This window comes from Acartia tonsa, chromosome 5 (assembly GCF_053477335.1).
Source record: "Acartia tonsa isolate MP-2025a chromosome 5, ASM5347733v1, whole genome shotgun sequence".
In the NCBI taxonomy this organism is placed as follows: domain Eukaryota; kingdom Metazoa; phylum Arthropoda; class Copepoda; order Calanoida; family Acartiidae; genus Acartia; species Acartia tonsa.
Window position 1 is genome coordinate 44,098,044 of NC_137264.1, and position 19,872 is coordinate 44,117,915.

The 19,872-nt window shown below is 32.2% G+C and overlaps 2 protein-coding genes and 1 long non-coding RNA gene across 8 annotated transcripts in view; 2 read left to right on the forward strand and 1 right to left on the reverse strand.

Moving 5' to 3' along the window:
* LOC145319607 (uncharacterized) overlaps positions 1–9,284 on the forward strand; it is a 142,187-nt gene extending 132,903 nt beyond the window's left edge. For 4 of the 5 annotated variants that reach the window (XM_080161838.1, XM_080161840.1, XM_080161841.1 and 1 more), the window contains 2 exons: positions 7,047–7,182; positions 7,565–9,284. In XM_080161838.1, coding sequence (XP_080017964.1) covers positions 7,047–7,182; positions 7,565–7,697 — 269 coding nt within the window. In that variant the 3' untranslated portion in view covers positions 7,698–9,284. The remainder of the gene's footprint in view (positions 1–7,046; positions 7,183–7,564) is intronic. The other variant, XR_013879964.1, reaches the window with a different exon arrangement.
* Positions 1–19,872, reverse strand: part of LOC145319610 (uncharacterized) — a 61,799-nt gene that overhangs the window by 13,167 nt on the left and 28,760 nt on the right. The window lies entirely within an intron of this gene.
* On the forward strand, positions 13,074–19,816 carry LOC145319608 (uncharacterized). The gene is made up of 4 exons (XM_080161842.1): positions 13,074–13,555; positions 14,798–14,889; positions 19,099–19,142; positions 19,697–19,816. The coding sequence occupies exons 1-4, from the start codon at positions 13,377–13,379 to the stop codon at positions 19,799–19,801; spliced, it is 420 nt and encodes a 139-aa protein (XP_080017968.1). The 5' UTR covers positions 13,074–13,376; the 3' UTR covers positions 19,802–19,816.

A 19,872-nucleotide genomic window follows, 5' to 3' on the forward strand; every position in this document is an offset into this window, starting at 1 on the left:
TTTTATGCTTCTATATTATGAAGAAATTTAGAATTTTTTTTACTCCCCTCTTTGTGTACTAGGCAGTAAATATTTATTAGTTTTATTTCTCATCTGTATTTAGCAGGCTTGTCTTAAGCCTAGACTCAGGAGAGAAGTATTGCAATTTATGGTGTGCTGGTTCCTACACTAGAGTGGCTCACAAACAACCAGAAATCATCATGTCGATTTTGAAATCGATTTTAACATGCCGAAATTATTGATATGAACAATCGTTTCGGAGGGACGGCTCGATCCTACATGTTGATAAAACTAGGTCCAGCCTATTACCAGTGGAATTTGTGTAAAGTATTTGCAGTGAATCCAGAAACTGCCTGGCTGCTGCCTCACACTAACAACTTCGGAAATATTAAGGTTCAAGTTTGAACATATAAAATATATTTTTTTCCTATTTTAATTTGAATGCTGGATTTTAAAATAATAAAACAAAAGGGGGGAGGCGGATGTGCCACTTTTTGAAACCAAAACTAAAAGTCAACAAAGGAACTCAACTAAAAAAAGAGTTACAGGTCTGAGATTTTGCATGGCAGTTGCTTTATAGGGGTACAGTATGGAACTGTGAAGAAACGGCGGCGCAACCGCCGAAAACCGCCGTTTCCCGCCTAATTTTTTTTGCAATATTCGGCGGTTTTCGGCGGTTGCGCCGCCGTTTCTTCACAGTTCCATATTGTACCCTTATAAAGCAACTGCCATGCAAAATGTCAGACCTGTAACTCTTTTTTTAAGTTGAGTTCCTTTGACTTTTAGTTTTGGTTTCAAAAAGTGGCACATCCGCCTCCCCCCTTTGAAATTCGTTTTACACTAAAAATAACATTTTATATATTTTTCTGTAAATCATAACCAGTTGATTTTCGGAAGGTAATATTATTTAGATGAAATGATTTGTTCAGCTTTAAATTAAATTAGTTTTAATCGTTTTTTATTAATTTTGTGCAATATAAGATAAAGAAAAATAAATGATGTTACGAATTAAATATAATAAAACTATTGTTTTATTTTTGCGTAAGCATTCTCCAACTTTCTGAGTTTGCAATATTATAGTGAACCAGCATTCCTGCTTGGGACCTAGATAGGAGGGGATATTGAATTGTAAATTACACTGGTACCCAAAGTTTTAGAACAACGTCATAATATTTGTTGGCTCTGAAAATTTGGGTACTTTTTTAAAATTTTGATTTATTATTATCAAACTAATATTGTTAAAGCTTTTCATCCAATAATTGGAATCTACAGACTAGAAGGGGTAATCTTGTTTATCATTATTGGGGTTTTGTAACAGTTTATTTTCCATTGTCTTATCCCTGAAGATCCTTGCTGGCAGCCTGGATCACCTGGGGATTCATAAAAATACAAATAAACATAAATCTTTCCAACTGCCTCCCCTCAACTCCCAAGAACCCTTTACATCTTTATTTTCCTTACACTTTGCAGTATGCCCATCACTTTAGGGGATAAGACAATCAATGATAAAGGGAGGAGTAGGTTGCGCTAAAACTCCGTAAAGGATGTGAGTTTTAAGTTAAAAACAGTAGTAGAACGCTAAAAAATTATGTTTTGATAAAAAAAAATTGTCTATAGGTTTTTTCAATAAGAAATACACATATTTAGTGAATCTTATCGTTCTAATACTATTTTTAAGCCTTAAAACTCACACCTTTACGGAATTTTAGCGCAACCTACTCCTCCCTTTATTTACATCCCCACTGATGTTAAAAAAGTTTAACCCTCTATGTAGATTAAAATTAATGGTTACAAATTTTGAGGTTCAAATGTTTCAACCTGTAATTTTAATCTACAGAAAGGGTAATGTTGTGTTTCATCATTGGCGATGTACATCAATTTATCGGCCATTGTCTTATCCATTTTGATCCCTGGTTATTTATTTTTTCTTCCAATAACAATGTTGAGGAAATGTTTTCATACTTTATTACCCTTATGTTACATTAAAAGAAAATAAGTATGTGCTTTAAAAATAATTCATTTTATAATTTATAAGCGTAGGGGGAATATCATGGCCCAAAACAGGTGCAACTCATCACCTTTCACAGTTAGGACTTCCAGACAAACGTTGTGCCTTGTAAGTGTTGGTTGTCTGATACAGTAGGGGTATTATTTGATAAATAAAATAAAAAATGCGCTAGTGACGTATCATGTTTTCTCATATTTCTCATTAGCGTCTACGCCCCTGAAGGCTGGGTAAGTCGACCCCCTCACCCATTTTTGAATTTAGTTTTAGAAAGAAAAAAGAATACTTAAATAGTTTTTCATGAACTATGGGAAGCTATATTGTAATTGAGAACCATATCGGTTCAGCGAGATCTTTTGGTACAGTCAGACAAACAAACACACTTACTCAAAGACATTCTATGATTTTTATGTAATATATTATACCTTAAAATAATATTTAGTAACCGCATAACATTTTTTTAAAACCTGTATACAGGGCGCGCCACATATCCTCGGACATTCTTTAAACGGCCATAGCGTCAAAACTACTTGACCAATCAGGACGTTTAACCCCACTATAAAAACCTTAGGTAATGACCTTTAAGCACAAAAAAATCTTTGGACGAAGATGGGCTCGTACTCCGAGCTGGCTGCGCTTATGTTCAACAAGGCAGATTCGAGTTGCGCCGGTGGTATGATCTGGATTCTCGACTAGGGCCTAATAAATCGGACCTCAGCCCATCTGTAGATGAGGTAGAGTTGTGCAACTTGCTGGGGATACTGTTAGATACATAAGTAAGACACTAGAAAAGACTAGAGCTCTCTATCTAAAATGGCTTGGCTGTAGTACTCCGGCAAAGTGAAACGTGACAGATTTAGAGATGTCAAAAACTTTAAAAATCATGTAAAATCGTGAAAATTTCTCGGTTCTCGACTTAAGAGACCCATATGGAACTTAAAAACTCATTTTAGACTATGGATTGCGCTGACAACCCTATTTGAATCTTCATGCCATTTCTAAAAAGGTATAGAACGTCGTTCTAGCTCAACTGTGGTCTAAATAAAGGCCTCCGTGTCAAATGGTAGCTTGAAAGTTGGGTGAATTAGGATCCTGCGGTTACTCACATTCCTAAGGAAATGGGGCCTCCCAGCAGCCTGATCTTAATTCAATGGACTTTTGGGCCTAGGGCTACTTTGAAGCATGCACCAATAGACGTGCCCATACCACAAAGACCTCCCCCATTGCCACTATCAAGGAGAACTTCGCCATCTTGGACAGGTACATTTTGACCTGGGCCTGCCGGCGGTTGAGGAGGCGGGTAAAGGCGATGATTGATGCTGGCAGCGATTTTAATCAATAATCTAATAGTCATATACCTAGTTTGCTTCCCAGTTTTTAAAATTTAATAAAATCTTTAAAATTGACGATTTTATGTTCATTTGTTTACAATTTAGAAAATGTCCGAGGATATGTGGCGCACCCTGTATGTTCAAAACATTATTTATGTTTCTTTGGCTGTAAATTATAATGAAGATGTCTGCTATCCTAAGATTCTGGATAAGAGGACAGGTTAAAAAAAATAAAATAAATAAACTTGCAATTAAGTAAGGAAATAGTTTACACTTTTAAAAAGACATATTGAAACATGTGAGAGGCACCGACAGTCTGAAATATGTGACTTGGAAAGCAGTTTCACAACCAAAAAAATAAACCAATAATAGTATTTCAATATTAATTTTTTGAAGATTTTGCTTCCATAGTTTCTTAGTGTTCAAACATAAGTCACCATAGAGTAGGTTAAGACGCTTTTGTATAAGAACTAGTACCACTTTAAGTTTGATGTTGAAGCACAGTATGTCTTCACCCGCTATCTCATGATATCTACTATTTATTATCTCACCCATGCTGAGTATGGCAGTTGTATCTAATTTAGTCACCGTAATAAATGACGCTCTTGGTAGAATCAATCTCCCTTCTTACACAACCTGTTCAAAGTTGCCTGAATGTATTAAAACTAGAAATACAAGTCATGACATGTAAACTTGAACTCGAACTCTGTATCAAAGTATTTAATCATTTAACTGCTTTATGTGCTTCTTTATTATCCGTTCACCCTCAAGATACATTTCTTTTTCCTATTTTGCAGCTATTTGCTAAAACATCATTCTAGAGGACTTGGGCAAAAAAAAGTGCAGAAACAAAAATACAAAACTGTACTAACAATATCTGCCAAAAATTTACTTAAATCTGAACTACTTATGGACAAAATTATCCTTGTTTTTAATACAAACAAATAAATAAGAAAAATTAATAGCAAATATTGTAATATAAACCAAACATAAAATATTGTATTGTAAAATATAGTGCTAATTTTTACCTAATTATCGGGTATAATATTTAAGATATTTTACTTTCTTTTGTGTTTTTAAAAGCGAAGCTTTTCTATAATTAGGGTCGGTCCGTACGTCCGTACGTCCATTTTAAACATGTTGATTTTTTTATTTTTTTAACAAATTTTTTTGTGATGTAATCATCCGATTGATCTGATTTTTGGTATGTTTATTCCTGGGACAACAAAGTATAATGTTTCAAGCGAAGCAACTCTATAATCAAGTCCTAAAAATGTAAGCATTATCCTGTATCATGCAGTTTTTCAACAAATTTACACTTACAATTTTGCTTTAACTCTTAAACATTTATATTCTGATTATTCTGTTCTGACACTATATAAGTGTTAATGTCCGTTTGTCCTACAGTTTCAGTGCTTCGCTTTTATGGATATTGTCATCCTTGTTTTTTATGTTTGTTATGATTGCTTTTTATTTAAGTTCTAACTATTGCCAATTTGCAAGGATATTAAGTGGTTGATACAAAAGTTATTAAAACCACAATAATGATAAACAAAATCACCTCTTCAGTAAATTTAAACTATTGGTTTACTCGTTTGTACCCAAACAAGTCCAATTTCTTCTCCCTATCTGGTAATTAAGTAATTGGAATAAACTTGTAAAAATTATCTATCTATTTACGAAAGCGCTAGTAGAGTCCTGGTTCAGGGAGGGATTATGACCAGGAATAAGGTATAACCAACAAGCAAAATAAATCTAAAATAATATTTGGGGGGCAAATGGAGAGGTCGTCAATTTTACGATGTGTTGCCCCCCAACGACAGCTGAAAAACACATAGGTTTCGTGATTTTCTTCCGAATTAATTTCGTTATTGGTATGAGCTGGATTATGACTACTCAGGTTTTTTTACTTTTTCTTATGAGAACAAAAATTTTAAGAGGATATGAAAGTTATCAAATAATCTAATGTCCTTGCACTCTACAACCAGATTGGAAGAAAATAAAAATTGGAAAAAGAGAAATTATGCTCATCAATTATTCTCTCAAAATTGGTTCTGAGAATATTGGGTGTTTGTTTAAAACCAACTTCAGATTGATGCCAGTTTTAGTTTTCATAAATGTGAATCATTTCACGAAAAGGAATTGCATTATACTATGCTTAATTGGGCCTTTTGTATGATAGAAACCGCAAAATCATTCATTTTTTTAAAGGATATATTTTAGTAGATTTTCTTAGTATCCTTTGGCATAGCCCGCAACTGTGGCGTAAAGCGAAGAGTTTGTTGTCGGAAGAGCGTGTGACCATACAATCATGCACACATTATTAAGCAAGATTTGGTTCAGAGATACACCAAAATAAGATCTTTTGCTGTATCCGGCCTTCATAGGCTATCCGAGGTATCATTTGGCATAAAACAAAACCTGTTTTGTTTTAACACCACCTTATATAGCATTGCCCTTTACTAACTGAATTATTTTCAAATAAAATAAAATATTTCACCCCTCATTCTAGCATACATCTATTTTGCCTTTGTTAGTTTTGATAGAGCAGCTTCTCTATAACTATGTCCGTCATTGCAACTGTGCAGATATCCAAAGAATCTGATAAGAATTTAAAAAACAATGAATTTATTGCCAATGCACGTTTTGATTTATTTACGTTAAGAATTGTGTCTTTGAAGGTTTGAGTTTTGATTAATATTGTTAGTTTAATGTAAAATTAATAATATTATCTATTAAAATTACCAAATTATCAAAAAAGGCTGGGATATTAGACGGTAAATTACTCTGGTGCCCAAAGTTTTACACCACCGATTTATCTGATAAGTGGCTGAAAACTTTGGTTTCTTTGATTCGATTGTAAATGGTTTGTTTCATACTGATAGTATCCAAACTTATAAACCAATAATCTGCATTAGGGGTAATTTTGTTTATCTTTATTAGTGATTTACAGCAATTTAGTTCATTGTCAAATCTCCCAAGATCCCTGCCAAGCGTCCTTCCATAGACAGAAAATAATTATTAATCTATTGCCCTATTCTTGTAACTTGGATATTCTCAAAGATAATAAAATAGTTTTCAAAACTTTTTTTTCACAAAATTAGCTTTTAAATAATGCATGCATAGAATTGGAAATTTTATATTTAATTTGGTTTAATTGGTTGATAAAGTTATTGGGAAAAAGTTTGATATTCTATCTCTATCTAATTTCTTTCTTAACAGCATCATAAAAACTATATTTTATTAATTTTCTTTTGTAGACCTGTGTCAAAAATACCTTTTTTACGTCTTAATAAAATAAACAATGCACAAAAGTAGCACAGATTTAAACACAATTGATATTTATTTAACGTTGAAATTGTCTATATATTTTGACATTAGGAAAGCGTTGGGTCGATCCTTTTAAGTTAACCGCGCACAAAAACGCTAAATTCGATTTTCATTGTCAAATGCGATAATTTTGTGTTTCATTTCTTTTATATAAGAAAAAGACACACTAGAAGACGCATGAATATATACGCCTATACCTCTGGTTCCCTAAACCTGCAGGGCTTATAACCTAACCTAAGTTAAAAAAAAACCAACAAAAAGCTATAAATTTTCTTATTTAGATTTTTTCATAATAAGAAGGGGTTAGGGAGATTGTTTGCTCAATTAGGCACTTTGATGAAATATGCTTTCTCTTCTAGACCTAATTATGCTTGTTGTAGGTATTCGTATGACCAGCTGCAAGAGCGCCAAGGACCGGACCAGCATGGGAGTGACCCTGGAGCAGGTCAACCTCTTGTCCAGAGAGTTTGACCTGGCTGACACAGAGTATCAGAGAGCATTGGATACTATGAGGAGGTTATTATTCATTTTAATACTTTTCAACATTATATTTTATAAGGGGTTTCTTTTCTTATTATCTAACCCATGCGTTCCCACAACCCTATGGGGCTACCATGTACTTCCCATAACCTAAACTAACATGACTAATCATTAAATGGATTCATTACACTCTTGAAAGGCGTATGAGGGGGGGGGGGGGGTTAGACATCTAGTCAGAGTACTGGTGGCCTTAAGATTTAAGAGTATTACACTCATAGGTTTTTATGAACAAGGTTTAAATACATAAAATTGAAATAGAAAATTAAAAACTTAGGTAATAGTTGACTGCTAAAATATTATTTTCTTTTGTATTCTTTTATTAGAATTTCTGACTTAAAAGTAATTTTGATAATTTCAGCGAGGGTGTGCGAAGAATAAATTGCGAGAAGAACACAGGTCAGACCAAGTATGCATTCAACAGCCTCCAGCTAACAACCTTCCCCTCGGGATACAGGCCTCCAGTCGGCACATACGGCTCCACTGTCACATAAATGCTTCCTGGAACAAAGACGACTTTTGTTTTACGGATTTTCTTTAAATTGGAAGAAGACATTTAATTTTTGGCGGGTTATTGTTTTTTGAAGAAGACATTCAATATTTGTGGCGGGTTTTTGTTTGTTTCGAAGGAGACATTTTTTGTATTTTATTTGGCGAGGAAACAAAATTAATTGATTGGTTGCATTTTTTAGTTTACTATTTTTTTTATAAAGAATAAAATGTTTTTGTTATAATTTTATTTGTGATAGATATTATAACTTAGATGTAATAATAATAATTTTTATATCTGTTAGTGTTAAATGTGCCAAAAAAGAAGATTTTCTGTAAATGCAATTTATTAATGAATTAGCTCATAAGAAAAGAAAACTTGAATGCCAAAACGAAGTATTTTTTGAGTCGCCCTGTCTTCCAGTTTTTGCTCCTAAATAAATATTTTTCTTTTAAAAAATTCACCTTTACAACGATTTTATTAGGTTGTCCTATATAAAGTTTTTTTTCTATATGTTAATCTATAACTATTTGATTATTCAATTTACTTGTTTCATAGTCACTTGACAGCAATCAGGCAACGAATGCAGCATTTGATTTTTTATTGCCTGTTTGCGTCCAAATGATTATAAAATGAGTAAATAACTGATATTATTTACGGCCCTAAAGCGGTTTTCAAGAAACGGCTTTGATAGTTATTTATCGCATCGTATTATAGACAGCTTTCCCCGGATATTAAAATAAAAATTAAGAGATTAAAACTAGTTTTGGTAGACCCGAGGGTCTCAAAGCCAGGGCTAACAAAACTTTAATTAATTTTATGATTTTTATTGAAGTATTTTTAGAAAATTGTCTAATACGATGCCTAATTTGATTTTTCAGTATGGCTGAGAACCAGTTCTAATCCAGCGGATATTAATCGGTTTCGAAGCCATGCTGAAAATATTATTATTGTTTTTTTTTCAATGAATTGAATTGTAAACCGGTGATTCTAAATTTTTTTTCGGTTTAAAAGGAATTTCTGAAAATCTAGAAAATCTGAAAATTCTATCACCCCTTCTTTATAAGTATTGTTAAAAAAATGACTAAGTCAGACATATGCAGGGCAGTTTTATTTTTAGTATGTTTTTCCCTGCCTTTAGCCATAACATTAAGGAATTTTTCATCAAAACAAAAACTGTTTTGCATCTTTATTCTTATAATATGTTCATTTTTAAATGAGCTCTAAGCAAAACATTTTTTTAGATGAAAAATATCCCCCCAAGTCGCTCAAATTGTATTTAAAATTTACAACATATCACTAGATTGACTATTTACTAATCATATGTAAATTATTATTATAAACCTTTATGTTTCTTGTTATATTTACCCCTGATATTTATATTCAGTATGCAGATAAGAAATAAAATTAATTATCAATATAAAAATATTAACTGCAAAAATATTAGGTAACAAATCAGTAATATTTTATTTTATTTCTTTTAAGAATGATTATCAAATATTTTGACAGATAATATTAGATTTTAGTAGAATGATAGATTTAGTGTTGAATCATATATTAACTTCATAAAAAATATACAAATTTCTGTTAATTTTTAAGTCTTATTTTTTATATATTTAACAAGCAACGAGAAAAGACAATGCACGCTTTATTACTACCCTTATAAAGATAAAAAATATTGGTTAAAAAGTACGGACACCACTAATTTGAGGCAAAGCAATCAAGATTGAACTAAAGTATCGATATTAAATCTATATCGTTAGAAATTTGGACTAATTATTGTGTCTGACAGCCCATCAAGTGTTATAAATCTATTGTAGTAGCTAATGAATAGGAAAGCAAGAGATGCATCAGTGCTTCATTGCAGTTTAAACAAGGGTAATTGTGGAGAGAATTAAACAAGTTTCTTTTTCAAAATAATTAAAGGTTTATTATTAATACATTTCCATAGTAACGCAGCTTTTATAAAACTAGGATCAGTTTGTACGTTTGTCTGTCCGTAAAGGTAACTAAAATAAGTACTAAATATTAGTCAGAATCAGCTTATACCAATAACGAAATTAATTCGAAAAAAATGACGAAACTTATACGTGGTTTTCAGCTGTCGTCGCGGGGAAACACATCGTAAAATTGACGACATCTCCATTTGCCCCCCAAATATTATTCTAGATTTATTTCACTTGTTGGTTATACCTTATACCTGACTGAGTCAGAATATATTAATTTTTCAGTTTTTAAAACAAAGCTTCATATTTTTTTGATAAATAATATATCCTATAATTTTTTTCTTCTCCATAGTTTTGAAAATGGACGGGTTCGAGCCCGTCCTGTAACTTTGAACAGGCCAAATGTGTTTTTGAGTCTAAGTATTGTTTGTTCGTTGGATGTTTCTTGATCCTATTTTCTTGTTAATAATTTTATGAACCTTTTAAATCTAACCGTATGAAATATGTATCTTCGTAAATTTTAAAGCATTTGCTGTCTGACTGATTCTAATATTAGAGTAGCTGCGCTGCCTTAAAAAAAACTAAGAGGTCAACTTTGTTATTTCCTCGCTCTCATTCACATGAAAACTAATGAGACAAATCTCAGGGAGCTTAGGGGGGGATAAATTTAAATACATCCCAATGATGATGCACAAATTACTGTTCTGTAGTATACAATTAGTTTTTGAAACGTTTAGACACTCGAATTAATGAACCAACTCATCAAAATCAATAGAAATGTACAAAGTTTTTAAGCCAACGAATAATATAACGTGGCTATAAAACATTGGTTGTCAGAATAAGACAATGGACTATTAGCAATAAAAAAAATCTACGTTTAATGACACTGGGAGCAGTGTCTCTTTTCCTGTCAATACAACCAGCTTACGCTCAAGTAACACCAAACTAATTTTATTGCAAGGCCTTTGTATGAAAGTCTTAAATTTGTGTTTTAACGAATTGTGCCCGTGAAAAATCATTGCATTTCCCCATACTCTTTATCAGGCAAGGAAGACGTTAAATCTAAAAATATCCAAAATGACGATAACATTTTTTTTGTAACCATGTAACATGTCTGTCTGTAGTGTAGGATCTCACTAACTGCTGACTCTATATTGATCTCTTTTACAGTGAAGCTTCTTATATGTCCTGGGAACGCCCATAACTATCATGGGAGAGGTACCTCCAAACTTCCAAATAAATCCCCCATATACAATTTTTTTTTACTAAAATTGAAAGTGGAGGGTATACTCTCCCTCCCCTTTGCTCAAGTGCTCCTAGAGGCATCTTGGTGCGTAGCCGCTAGTTTTGAAGGGTGTAAATTACTTTATTTACTAATGTCACATTCCTCCCTGATCCGAACCTATTCTTTTGACGCAAATCCGACCTAATATTATTTTTTGTAGCGCAGCTACTCTGTAATTAGGTTTTGTCCATACACTCGTTTAATGTTCATTATCCAAAGATCGTCGGCTAAAAAGTAACATATTTGCTATTAATTAATAGCGAACATTGCATAAAATTTAATTAGCTGTATAGCGAAAAACAATGTACCACTTGGCAATTTGGGTTAAATCCTATAAAAGTTAGGTTTTCCTAAGTCATACATATCCCTTAAAATATATCTATGTAAGGCTAAGAAACCTTAGCTCCTATGCTAGCCTAGAAATTTTTATATGATTTGACCAAATATAAAAAGGATTTTTATTTGATGCTCACCATATTTACAAATTATACATATCTTTTATTTAATTTAATAATAATTATTTTATACTGATTAAAAACATTGTAGTGAATTAAAATGATGAATATACACAGACGGTCAGACAAACAAACATCAAAATATGGAATGGACATTTTAAGTAATGTTTATTTAGTTACTACAGTGTACCTAACTATTGCAGGAATCATCAAAGTAAGACTTAACTTAATAGAGAGATTCTAACATGCCTAAATTTACAATCAAAGCTAAGACAGACTGAAAAGCTTAGATTTAAAAAACTTAACTTTTCGTCTAAATTCTTAAAAAATTGTCTATCTATCTATCTGTTAAAGCCTATTGCCTAAGTTGCGCATGAAAATACAAGATTTTCTCTATTTTCTTTACCCCATCCAACCCACCCATTCTTACCCTTTCCCTACTTCTCAAGACTCTTAGGCTCGCTTAAACAGACACAAAATTAGATAAGTACTATGAAAAATAAATAAGTAGAACATGGAAAACGCAGTATGGTTAATTTATAACCTTCTTCCATAGGGCCTCTTGAAAATCATTCTCCTGAGGGGCGGGGGACTTATTTGACCCTTCCCACTCAATTATTTGGAGAAAAAAAATAAACAACAAAATTTGATCAAAATAAAAAAAATTAGAAAGGTTGATATTAGTTTTACCGCCGCTGCAACGTTATTTAACGTTAAAAACGCTGCTTGCAGCAAAAATGTGCAAAATTTGAAAATGCTTCTTTCAATTTTTGCAATTTACTAACTTTAAAGTAGTTTTTAATATATTTTCCTTTTCTCAATAAATGATGGCTTCTTCTGATCAATACTGTTTTTATACGTACAGTTTAAAGTTATTTTTTAATAAAAAACTATTGGTACGTTTATTTTTTTCTTCAAAAAATGGCCAAAATTGTAAGCAACGTTCAAGCCATTCAAGAGATCTGAACCTGACTTACAAATATACATCTAGATAGTACAGTAAAATGAGCGGAGTTGACATTGGACTTTAAATTACACTGATACCCAAAGTTTTGTAACCATGTTGTCTTATTCGTTGACTTTATATACTTTTATTGTATTATTCTTTGGTTTAAAAGCTTGGGTACTTTAATTGAATTTTGATTGGTTGGTTCAAAACTAGTAGTGTCCAATAATTTTAATCAGAGCTTTTTTTGTGCCTGTAAAAAGTGACGTCAAACAATACAAATGACCAATGATTATGATTGACTAAATGGTAGGCCAGTATAACGTCATTTTTATAGGCACTATCAAATGCTTTAATCAAATCTGCAAAAGGAGTATCTTTTTATATTTTGGCATGTATATCAATTTGTCGTCCATTGCCTTATCCCTAAAGATCCGTTAGATTCAGGGATCTAAAGGAATAAGACAACGGCCGATAAATTGATTTAAAGCCCCGATAATGATACACAGTATTATCCTTCTTTAGATCACACATTGTGGTTGAAACGTTTGGACACTCAATTTAATGAATCAAAGATTCAAAATTTGTAAAAAGGTCCCCAAAGTTGTTATGCCAACGTTTAAGAAAACACCATTAAAAAACTTTGGAGACTAGCGTAATAAGCATATTATTGTCCCCCCTTCCTTCTTGCGTTAGTATACTTGCCTGTGCGCAGCGCACGGGTAGGAGGCGGAGACAGTTACACGTGACGGATGAAAGTACATCTATCTATCTTATCAACTCTACTCTACTATTTTGTTTAGTTTAGATAACTCTTTTACAAGTACATCATATATGATATATATACATAGGTGCATGCATATATAGAGATAAATATAAACGCCACAGTGTGTAAATACATATATTACGCCGTAACTTAGAAAGAGTGTGGAGTGCCCAGTTTTAAAAGTGAATGTTAGGTGGCTGCTAGCACCTATTTAAACCCTATAACACATATGCAACATTATTGTGTGATACAAATAACATTTTTTGGTTTGGTTGATAACAGGAAATGAACGGAGAGTTGTTTGATAATAACGCTATGCCCGACGCTACTACCAACGATCACAAAGTTATGAAGAAAGACAGTGAAATAAAGAAACCAAAAATGAAGAATATTAAAATTAATAATGTTGTGAATAATAAATCTACCAAACAATCTCCAAATAGCAACAAGAATAATAATGAAAGGTAATTATTTCTATGTTCATTTTCACTGGATTAAAACCAGATCTAAGATGGAAAAATATAAAATATAATTATTCTATTTTTTGTCTTTATGTAAGTCTGTCCGTCCGTCTGAAATATTTTGAATAAATCGTGATTTAATTCCACTCCAAGGCAGTTGATTTTTTTGGGGAAGATTCTCCGTACCAATAAGCATCCAATATATGATTAACAAGGTCCGTTGGTCTGTATAGAATGCCACAAAAGTCATTTATTTAAAAAGTTGCTTGTTTTCTATCTATTATAATCCCATTCACTATATTATTACCATAGAACATCTGCCCTGTAACTCTCTTTGTCCGTTAAATTTAATGATCTTTTTTTGTGTGGACGTTGTCATCCTTGTTATTTTATTTTTGTATCTTTAACTGCCTCTAAAACGATGCTAAATTTATGAACAAGTGTCTTAGCCAATTGTAATGTTTCTCAATCCATTCAAGTAGCTGGATGTGTATCTCGAAAATCACAGGTCCAATTTGTCTAAAACTTCAAGGAGAGCTTTTTGGTTTTTTTTATGAGGGATGAATAACCCTCTTAGAAATATGGCATTTTTAATAAAAAAAAAAGAAATTAAATGTAAGTGAAAGAAGGGATAAAAATACCTCAGATGCATTAGAATTGGATTGGAAGGAAGGATTGTGTATAGTCCCTTTCGTGGCAAAGCCACTTAAGGGGCGTCTCGTCGTGTTTTCACATTAGTTTTTAGGTGAGGTTAAATTGGGTTATGTGATTGCCACTAAGAGTTTGGCCCCGCAGGGTTAGAGCCCCCCGCAGGGGCTAGAAATAAAGGAAAAACTACTGTGAATATACGACGAAACGCCCCTTAAAAGGCGTTGCCACGAAAGGGACTATATCCAAAAGATTTATTCTGTAACATTTCAATTGAAAACAAAGTACAATAAAACCATGCAAGAAATACATGAATTATTTGTCGTATTCCATGGACTACTCTTTACAGATCTGATTGTATGTATATTGTATAGTCTTTGAAACTACAACTTGATTAATCTGATTATGATCTGATGGAGTTATGTATTTTAGGGAAGCTTAATATACGTCATCAGATGGTTAAAGTTGTGATTACCCCCCCCCCAAAAAAAAATCTATAATTTAGATTTAATTATGAGAGGGGATCCTATAAAAGATTTCATACCCAAAAGTCTGGAATCTTACATAATATTTTAATCAGAATTTTTAATTTTCCAGGAAAAGATTATATTCCTGGTCGCGTCCAACCCGGGAGATGAGAAGGGCTGGAAACAATTCTGGAATGATGCATGCAGAACATATTATTTCAGGTAGATAATTGATACCAAGGATAGATAGTTCAGGAGCAGCTTAGCTGTCAATGCTGTCAAATATTCCCGATAGTAATGGAAATTTACACAAGAAAATTCAAACTTCCATCTTATAACTTTCATATTATTTCATGTAGATAATAGATAAAGATAGCTAGTTATCAGAACAGAAAAACGTCAAGGAATGGTTCGGCTGCTAATGTTATTAAATAGTTAAATATACTCTTTACTTTTGGAAGTTTACACAAGAAAAATCAAATCTCTATCTTTCAAAGCCCCTGAGAAAATCTAATTTTTGTACCTTATTCAGACAGGCGGACTTACTCACCCTAGTTTTAGAGTTGCTTGTGCTAGTTAAAAGTTATGCAAACTGAAAATTAATAAAAATTAGGACTCGAGTATCTCTCTATATGTTTAAATTCATATCTTAAATGTGATATAATTTTTGGAAATTTCCATGGCATAATCATTAATCATGCAAATATTGATACCTACAGAAAATTTACGTTTTTTTGTGGGTCAATCTTTAAAGATTCGATTATAACCTAAAAATTTACCTTTATTTCAGATTTTTTTAAAAGTAAAAATTTAAGGATTTCTTGTTTTATCACAAACTAATGGTTGCGGCCCTAGCATCTAAGGGCCCTGTATTCCAATGAAATAGAAAAGGTAACGGCAGAAAATAGCCTAAAACGATTTTAAGACTTACACCTTAAACTAAAGTAGTCTAAATCCAATATCTATTTAAAGTTTTCCTGAAATTGAGAAATTAATTGGTTCAAGTAGTTATTGAAATCTAAAGCTACAAAGAAAGCTTACTACCTTATATACTAAGGATATGAAAAAAAAATTCCTTTTAATTTACGGTTTTTTCTCTCGTGTCATTGCTCTAATAACGGACATAAACAATTTTAACAATCATCAATTCTAATTTTGTCTTACACATTAAAAAGTTTAGTGTTCAATCAATTTATCTTACATTGTGATACCCCTAATTCTTAATTCGCTGTAATGCATTGCAACTCAGGAAAGAAGGGGACAATGGTTTGTTTACAACACTAGTCTTCAAAGTTTTACAACAACGTTATCCTATTCGCTGGGTTAACAACTTTGGGGACATTTATTAAATTTTGATTGTTTGGTTCCTTAAGTTGAGTGTCCAAACGTTTCAACCACTAATTGTAATATACTGAAGGGATAATTTGTGTATCATCATTGGAGATAAAAATCAATTTATTGGCCATTATCTTATCCCATTAGATCCCTGATTGCAACTTGAAATATTTATAAAATTAAAAGCTGAAATTAAATTGACAAATGAAAGAAAGCGTAAATATTTTTAACAGAGCGTAACTCAGGTCTTTTATATCTTACGCATAAAGTATACTTTTTTTGTGTACTGAACCCCCCTTACCTTTTTTTTAAAAACAAATTGAAAGTAAGGTTTTTTTCCCTATGCCAAACCACATGCGGTGCTCTAACCCTGCGAGGCTACCCTGTAAATAACATAAACTAACCTAACCTAACCAAACCTAATGAAATTTAAACAAAGGAAAAACTCTCCCCCCTCTGATTTTCAATATATTTAAAATAAAGAGTGGGGGGGGGGGGGGGTCTGTGCTCGTCAAGGCACTTTCAGGCAAACAGACAGGTTTTCTTTTATCCAATAGAATGCCAATACTTTGATTTGCCCCTGTTATTTTTTTGTGCTATCACACAGTGGGATCTTTTGCCAAAAAACGGGACATTAAGGGTAGACAAAAGTAAACATCAATAAAAAAGCTTGTATTTGACGAAATGATGTAATTTCTTTTGCTTTAACTCAAAAATAACATAAATTTTGCTCCTGTTAACTTCTAATGTGCATTTGGTAAGTACGTCTGGCGGTTTTGGAGGATCGAAGCTACCCTATTTTTAAAAAATCTATAAACCTTCATAACTTTAGTTAGGATAGGAATATTTTAACAAAATAAACGTCTATGTAAATATTTCTTCAATGCAAACAATGTTTGTGAACATGAATACAGCGTCAGGTGCACCCAGTTCGAGTCCCGGCATTTTTAGGTAGGTCCAGTATAAGTAAAATAGGACACTAATAAGGCATGTTTTCTATTGTTTTTTTTTACAGATATAAACAACAATAACATAATTTTCAAAACACTTTTGATTTTGTGTTAATACCTTTATTCTAAGTCTAGCTATCTTCATTTAAAGTTTGTATAAGAATATAAACATAATTGCTTATATTATATTCTCTCTCAAACGTATATTTCTCTCTCTCTCTCAGACGCATATATAATGTTTTTGCAATATTATAATTAATCCCCGAATTTGAATTTCTGCTGAACCAAAACCAGTTAGAAATACAATTTTTTTCAGAACACATGAAATTTAGCAAATTTAATTCCTAAAATAAAAGTATTTATAAGTCATCTTTTTTTAAGGACTCCTTGTTCCCTTAAATGTCCATTAAAACCGCGAGAACGGCAAAAATCGTTAAAAATCACACCTACGGCGGCAAATAACGGCAAAACGGTTGGCCGGAGGCAAATAATGCATAAGTAAAGAAAGTTCCGCCTCAAAAAGTTAGAAAACATTGCAGAGATGACTTTGGGCTCTAAAATGACTCCTTCCCCCTCTAACGAGGGAAAATTTCAAATTAACAAGAACGAAATTGTTCAAACCATGCAATGTAAAATGCTCAATTACTCAAAAAACGGCCGGGAGGCCCCAGGTTATGAAAACTGTTTTAAACACAATACATGTTGCATATTAATATTATTATTGCAAAACCCGGGGCATCCTGGCCGTTTTTGGGTAAAATGGAGAAAACTGATTTTTTGGGGTTAAAAATCTTAATATTTTTGGTGAAATTTTCTCACAAAATGAAAATTTACACCACCAAAAAAATATTTTTTTAAAATTTTTCTTTAATTAGACATTGGTACAGGTATCTGAAAAGTACCTCAATCAAAAATTATTACCATAAGATGAACATAAATGTATTTTTTGTTGCTTTGAAAAAATTGTGTAAAAAAATCTGGAAAATCATCAAAACTTAAAAGAAATTTTTCACTACCTTTTTTAAAAATGGCATAAATCCGCCAAAAATGAATATTTTTAAAAATTTCTTTTCTAGCTGTCTACTTACAGCCATTATTAATTCCTAGGATAGATAAAAGTCAATTTTAAATTTTTTGGATGTCCCACTGGATCCCACTGTGTATCATTATATCAACATAAAACTGTAGTCATACTCATACTAGGTCAAATCCAATAAAATTTCTCAGACTAGTCTTACATTTTACTTTAGGCCAAGGAATCCTTAAATCCTAGGCTATAAAGCGTAAGTAATTTTATAATATTATGCTTAATGCTATTTCTGAAATAGCGTTAAATTGTGAATTTATTATTTATTCTCAATGTCCAAACAGGAGCAAATTCGTTCCTTTTTGTTAGCAACACAATGACTATAGATTTGATAAGTGACAAATGACACACACGGGGAAATTATTGCACACTATCTTTATCATTTTTCAATACACTGATACAAATTTTTCATGGCCAAAATTTAAGAACCCAGTAAAAGTGTCTGACTATGACGTCAGAAAAAAATAACAATTAACCAATGAGAAGCCAGTATTCACTGTAATTGACCAATGGTAAAATATATAGCGGTCTCTCATTGGTTAATTGTTAATTTTTTCTGACGTCATATTCAGACACTTTTTCTGGGTTCAAATTTAACCTTCAATAGGAAATTTGTGTTTCTAATGTGTAAATTTGTTTACATTAAAATATCAAAATTGAAAATATAAACAAATATTAATCATTAAAGTTTATAAAAAAAAAGAAAGAAGGAATGGCAAAAGCGAAGCTCAGCAAATTAATTTTTACCCATAAGATTATTAATTTGTGTCTTATCGTCCACAGAATCAAAATTTAAAATTTTAAATTAATAGGACAGACATATCCTACATGTAGCTAGAATAGTTTTTTTTGTCGCATCGTATTATAAACAGCTTTCGGCGGATATTAAAATGGAAATATAAGATTGAAAGCAGGTTTTTGATTTTATTTTAATATTCGTGGAAAGTTGTCTGTCATATGATGCATAATTTATAGTACAACCAGTTCAACTTCAGCAAATATAAATCGGTTTGGAAGCCAAACTGGAAAATCTTTATTTTAAACTTTTTATATTTTCAGGGAGTGCTACAATTGTGTTTCCAACCTCTCTGCAATGGTTTCAGGTAAAACTATCCTTATAATAAAGTAAAAGGATGTTTGTCTGTCTGTGTGTCTGTTTGTTTGTAGCGAAGGATCTCGATCACCGCTAAACCGATCTGGTTCTCCTTTACAGGGTAGCTTCTCATAGGTCCCGGGAAGGTTTATAACTATTTTTAGGGAGGATACCACCACCATCCCAAGATAAATCGCCGCTAGAAAAAAATTTCCCCTCCACAAAATATATTTTTTTTAACTAGAATTAAAAATTTGAGTCATCAAATTTGACTTCCTACAAGTGCCCCTAGAGGCCTTTAGGGGGCGTAGCCACTAGTTATTAATATTTTATCACGACGATGCCTCAAGCCTTTCGGGCCCAAAAACGTTAAAACTTTCAATTTGGGGGATTGCAGGGGGTGGTATAAAATCTCAAAAGTGTGTTTACAATTTTGTTATTTCATGGGTGTTGGGGGGAGGTGAAATGGTGTGCAACTGCAAAATCCTCAATTATAATCCTGAAATGGAGTTTACGCATGAAATAATTATCTGGTCATTATAAAACCTAGTTTTCATGTTGTAGGGAAATATAATAAACGCTGCTGGAGATGCGTACACTATCCATGGGAAACAGCGCAGAGACTCACAGGAATTTCAACTATGTCTGGTTACGCAATTATTTGCGTAAAAATAAGAAAAATACATCAAGTAATTTCTGTATGTTGAGTACAGACTAAAAAATGAATATATAAGTTACTT

Coding starts and splice junctions, on each gene's coding strand:
- LOC145319608 (XM_080161842.1), top strand. CDS start 13,377: ATGAACGGAGAGTTGTTTGATAATAACGCTATGCCCGACGCTACTACC. Junction 13,556..14,797: donor AACAAGAATAATAATGAAAG/GTAATTATTTCT, acceptor TTAATTTTCCAG/GAAAAGATTATATTCCTGGT. Junction 19,143..19,696: donor CCTCTCTGCAATGGTTTCAG/GTAAAACTATCC, acceptor TTCATGTTGTAG/GGAAATATAATAAACGCTGC.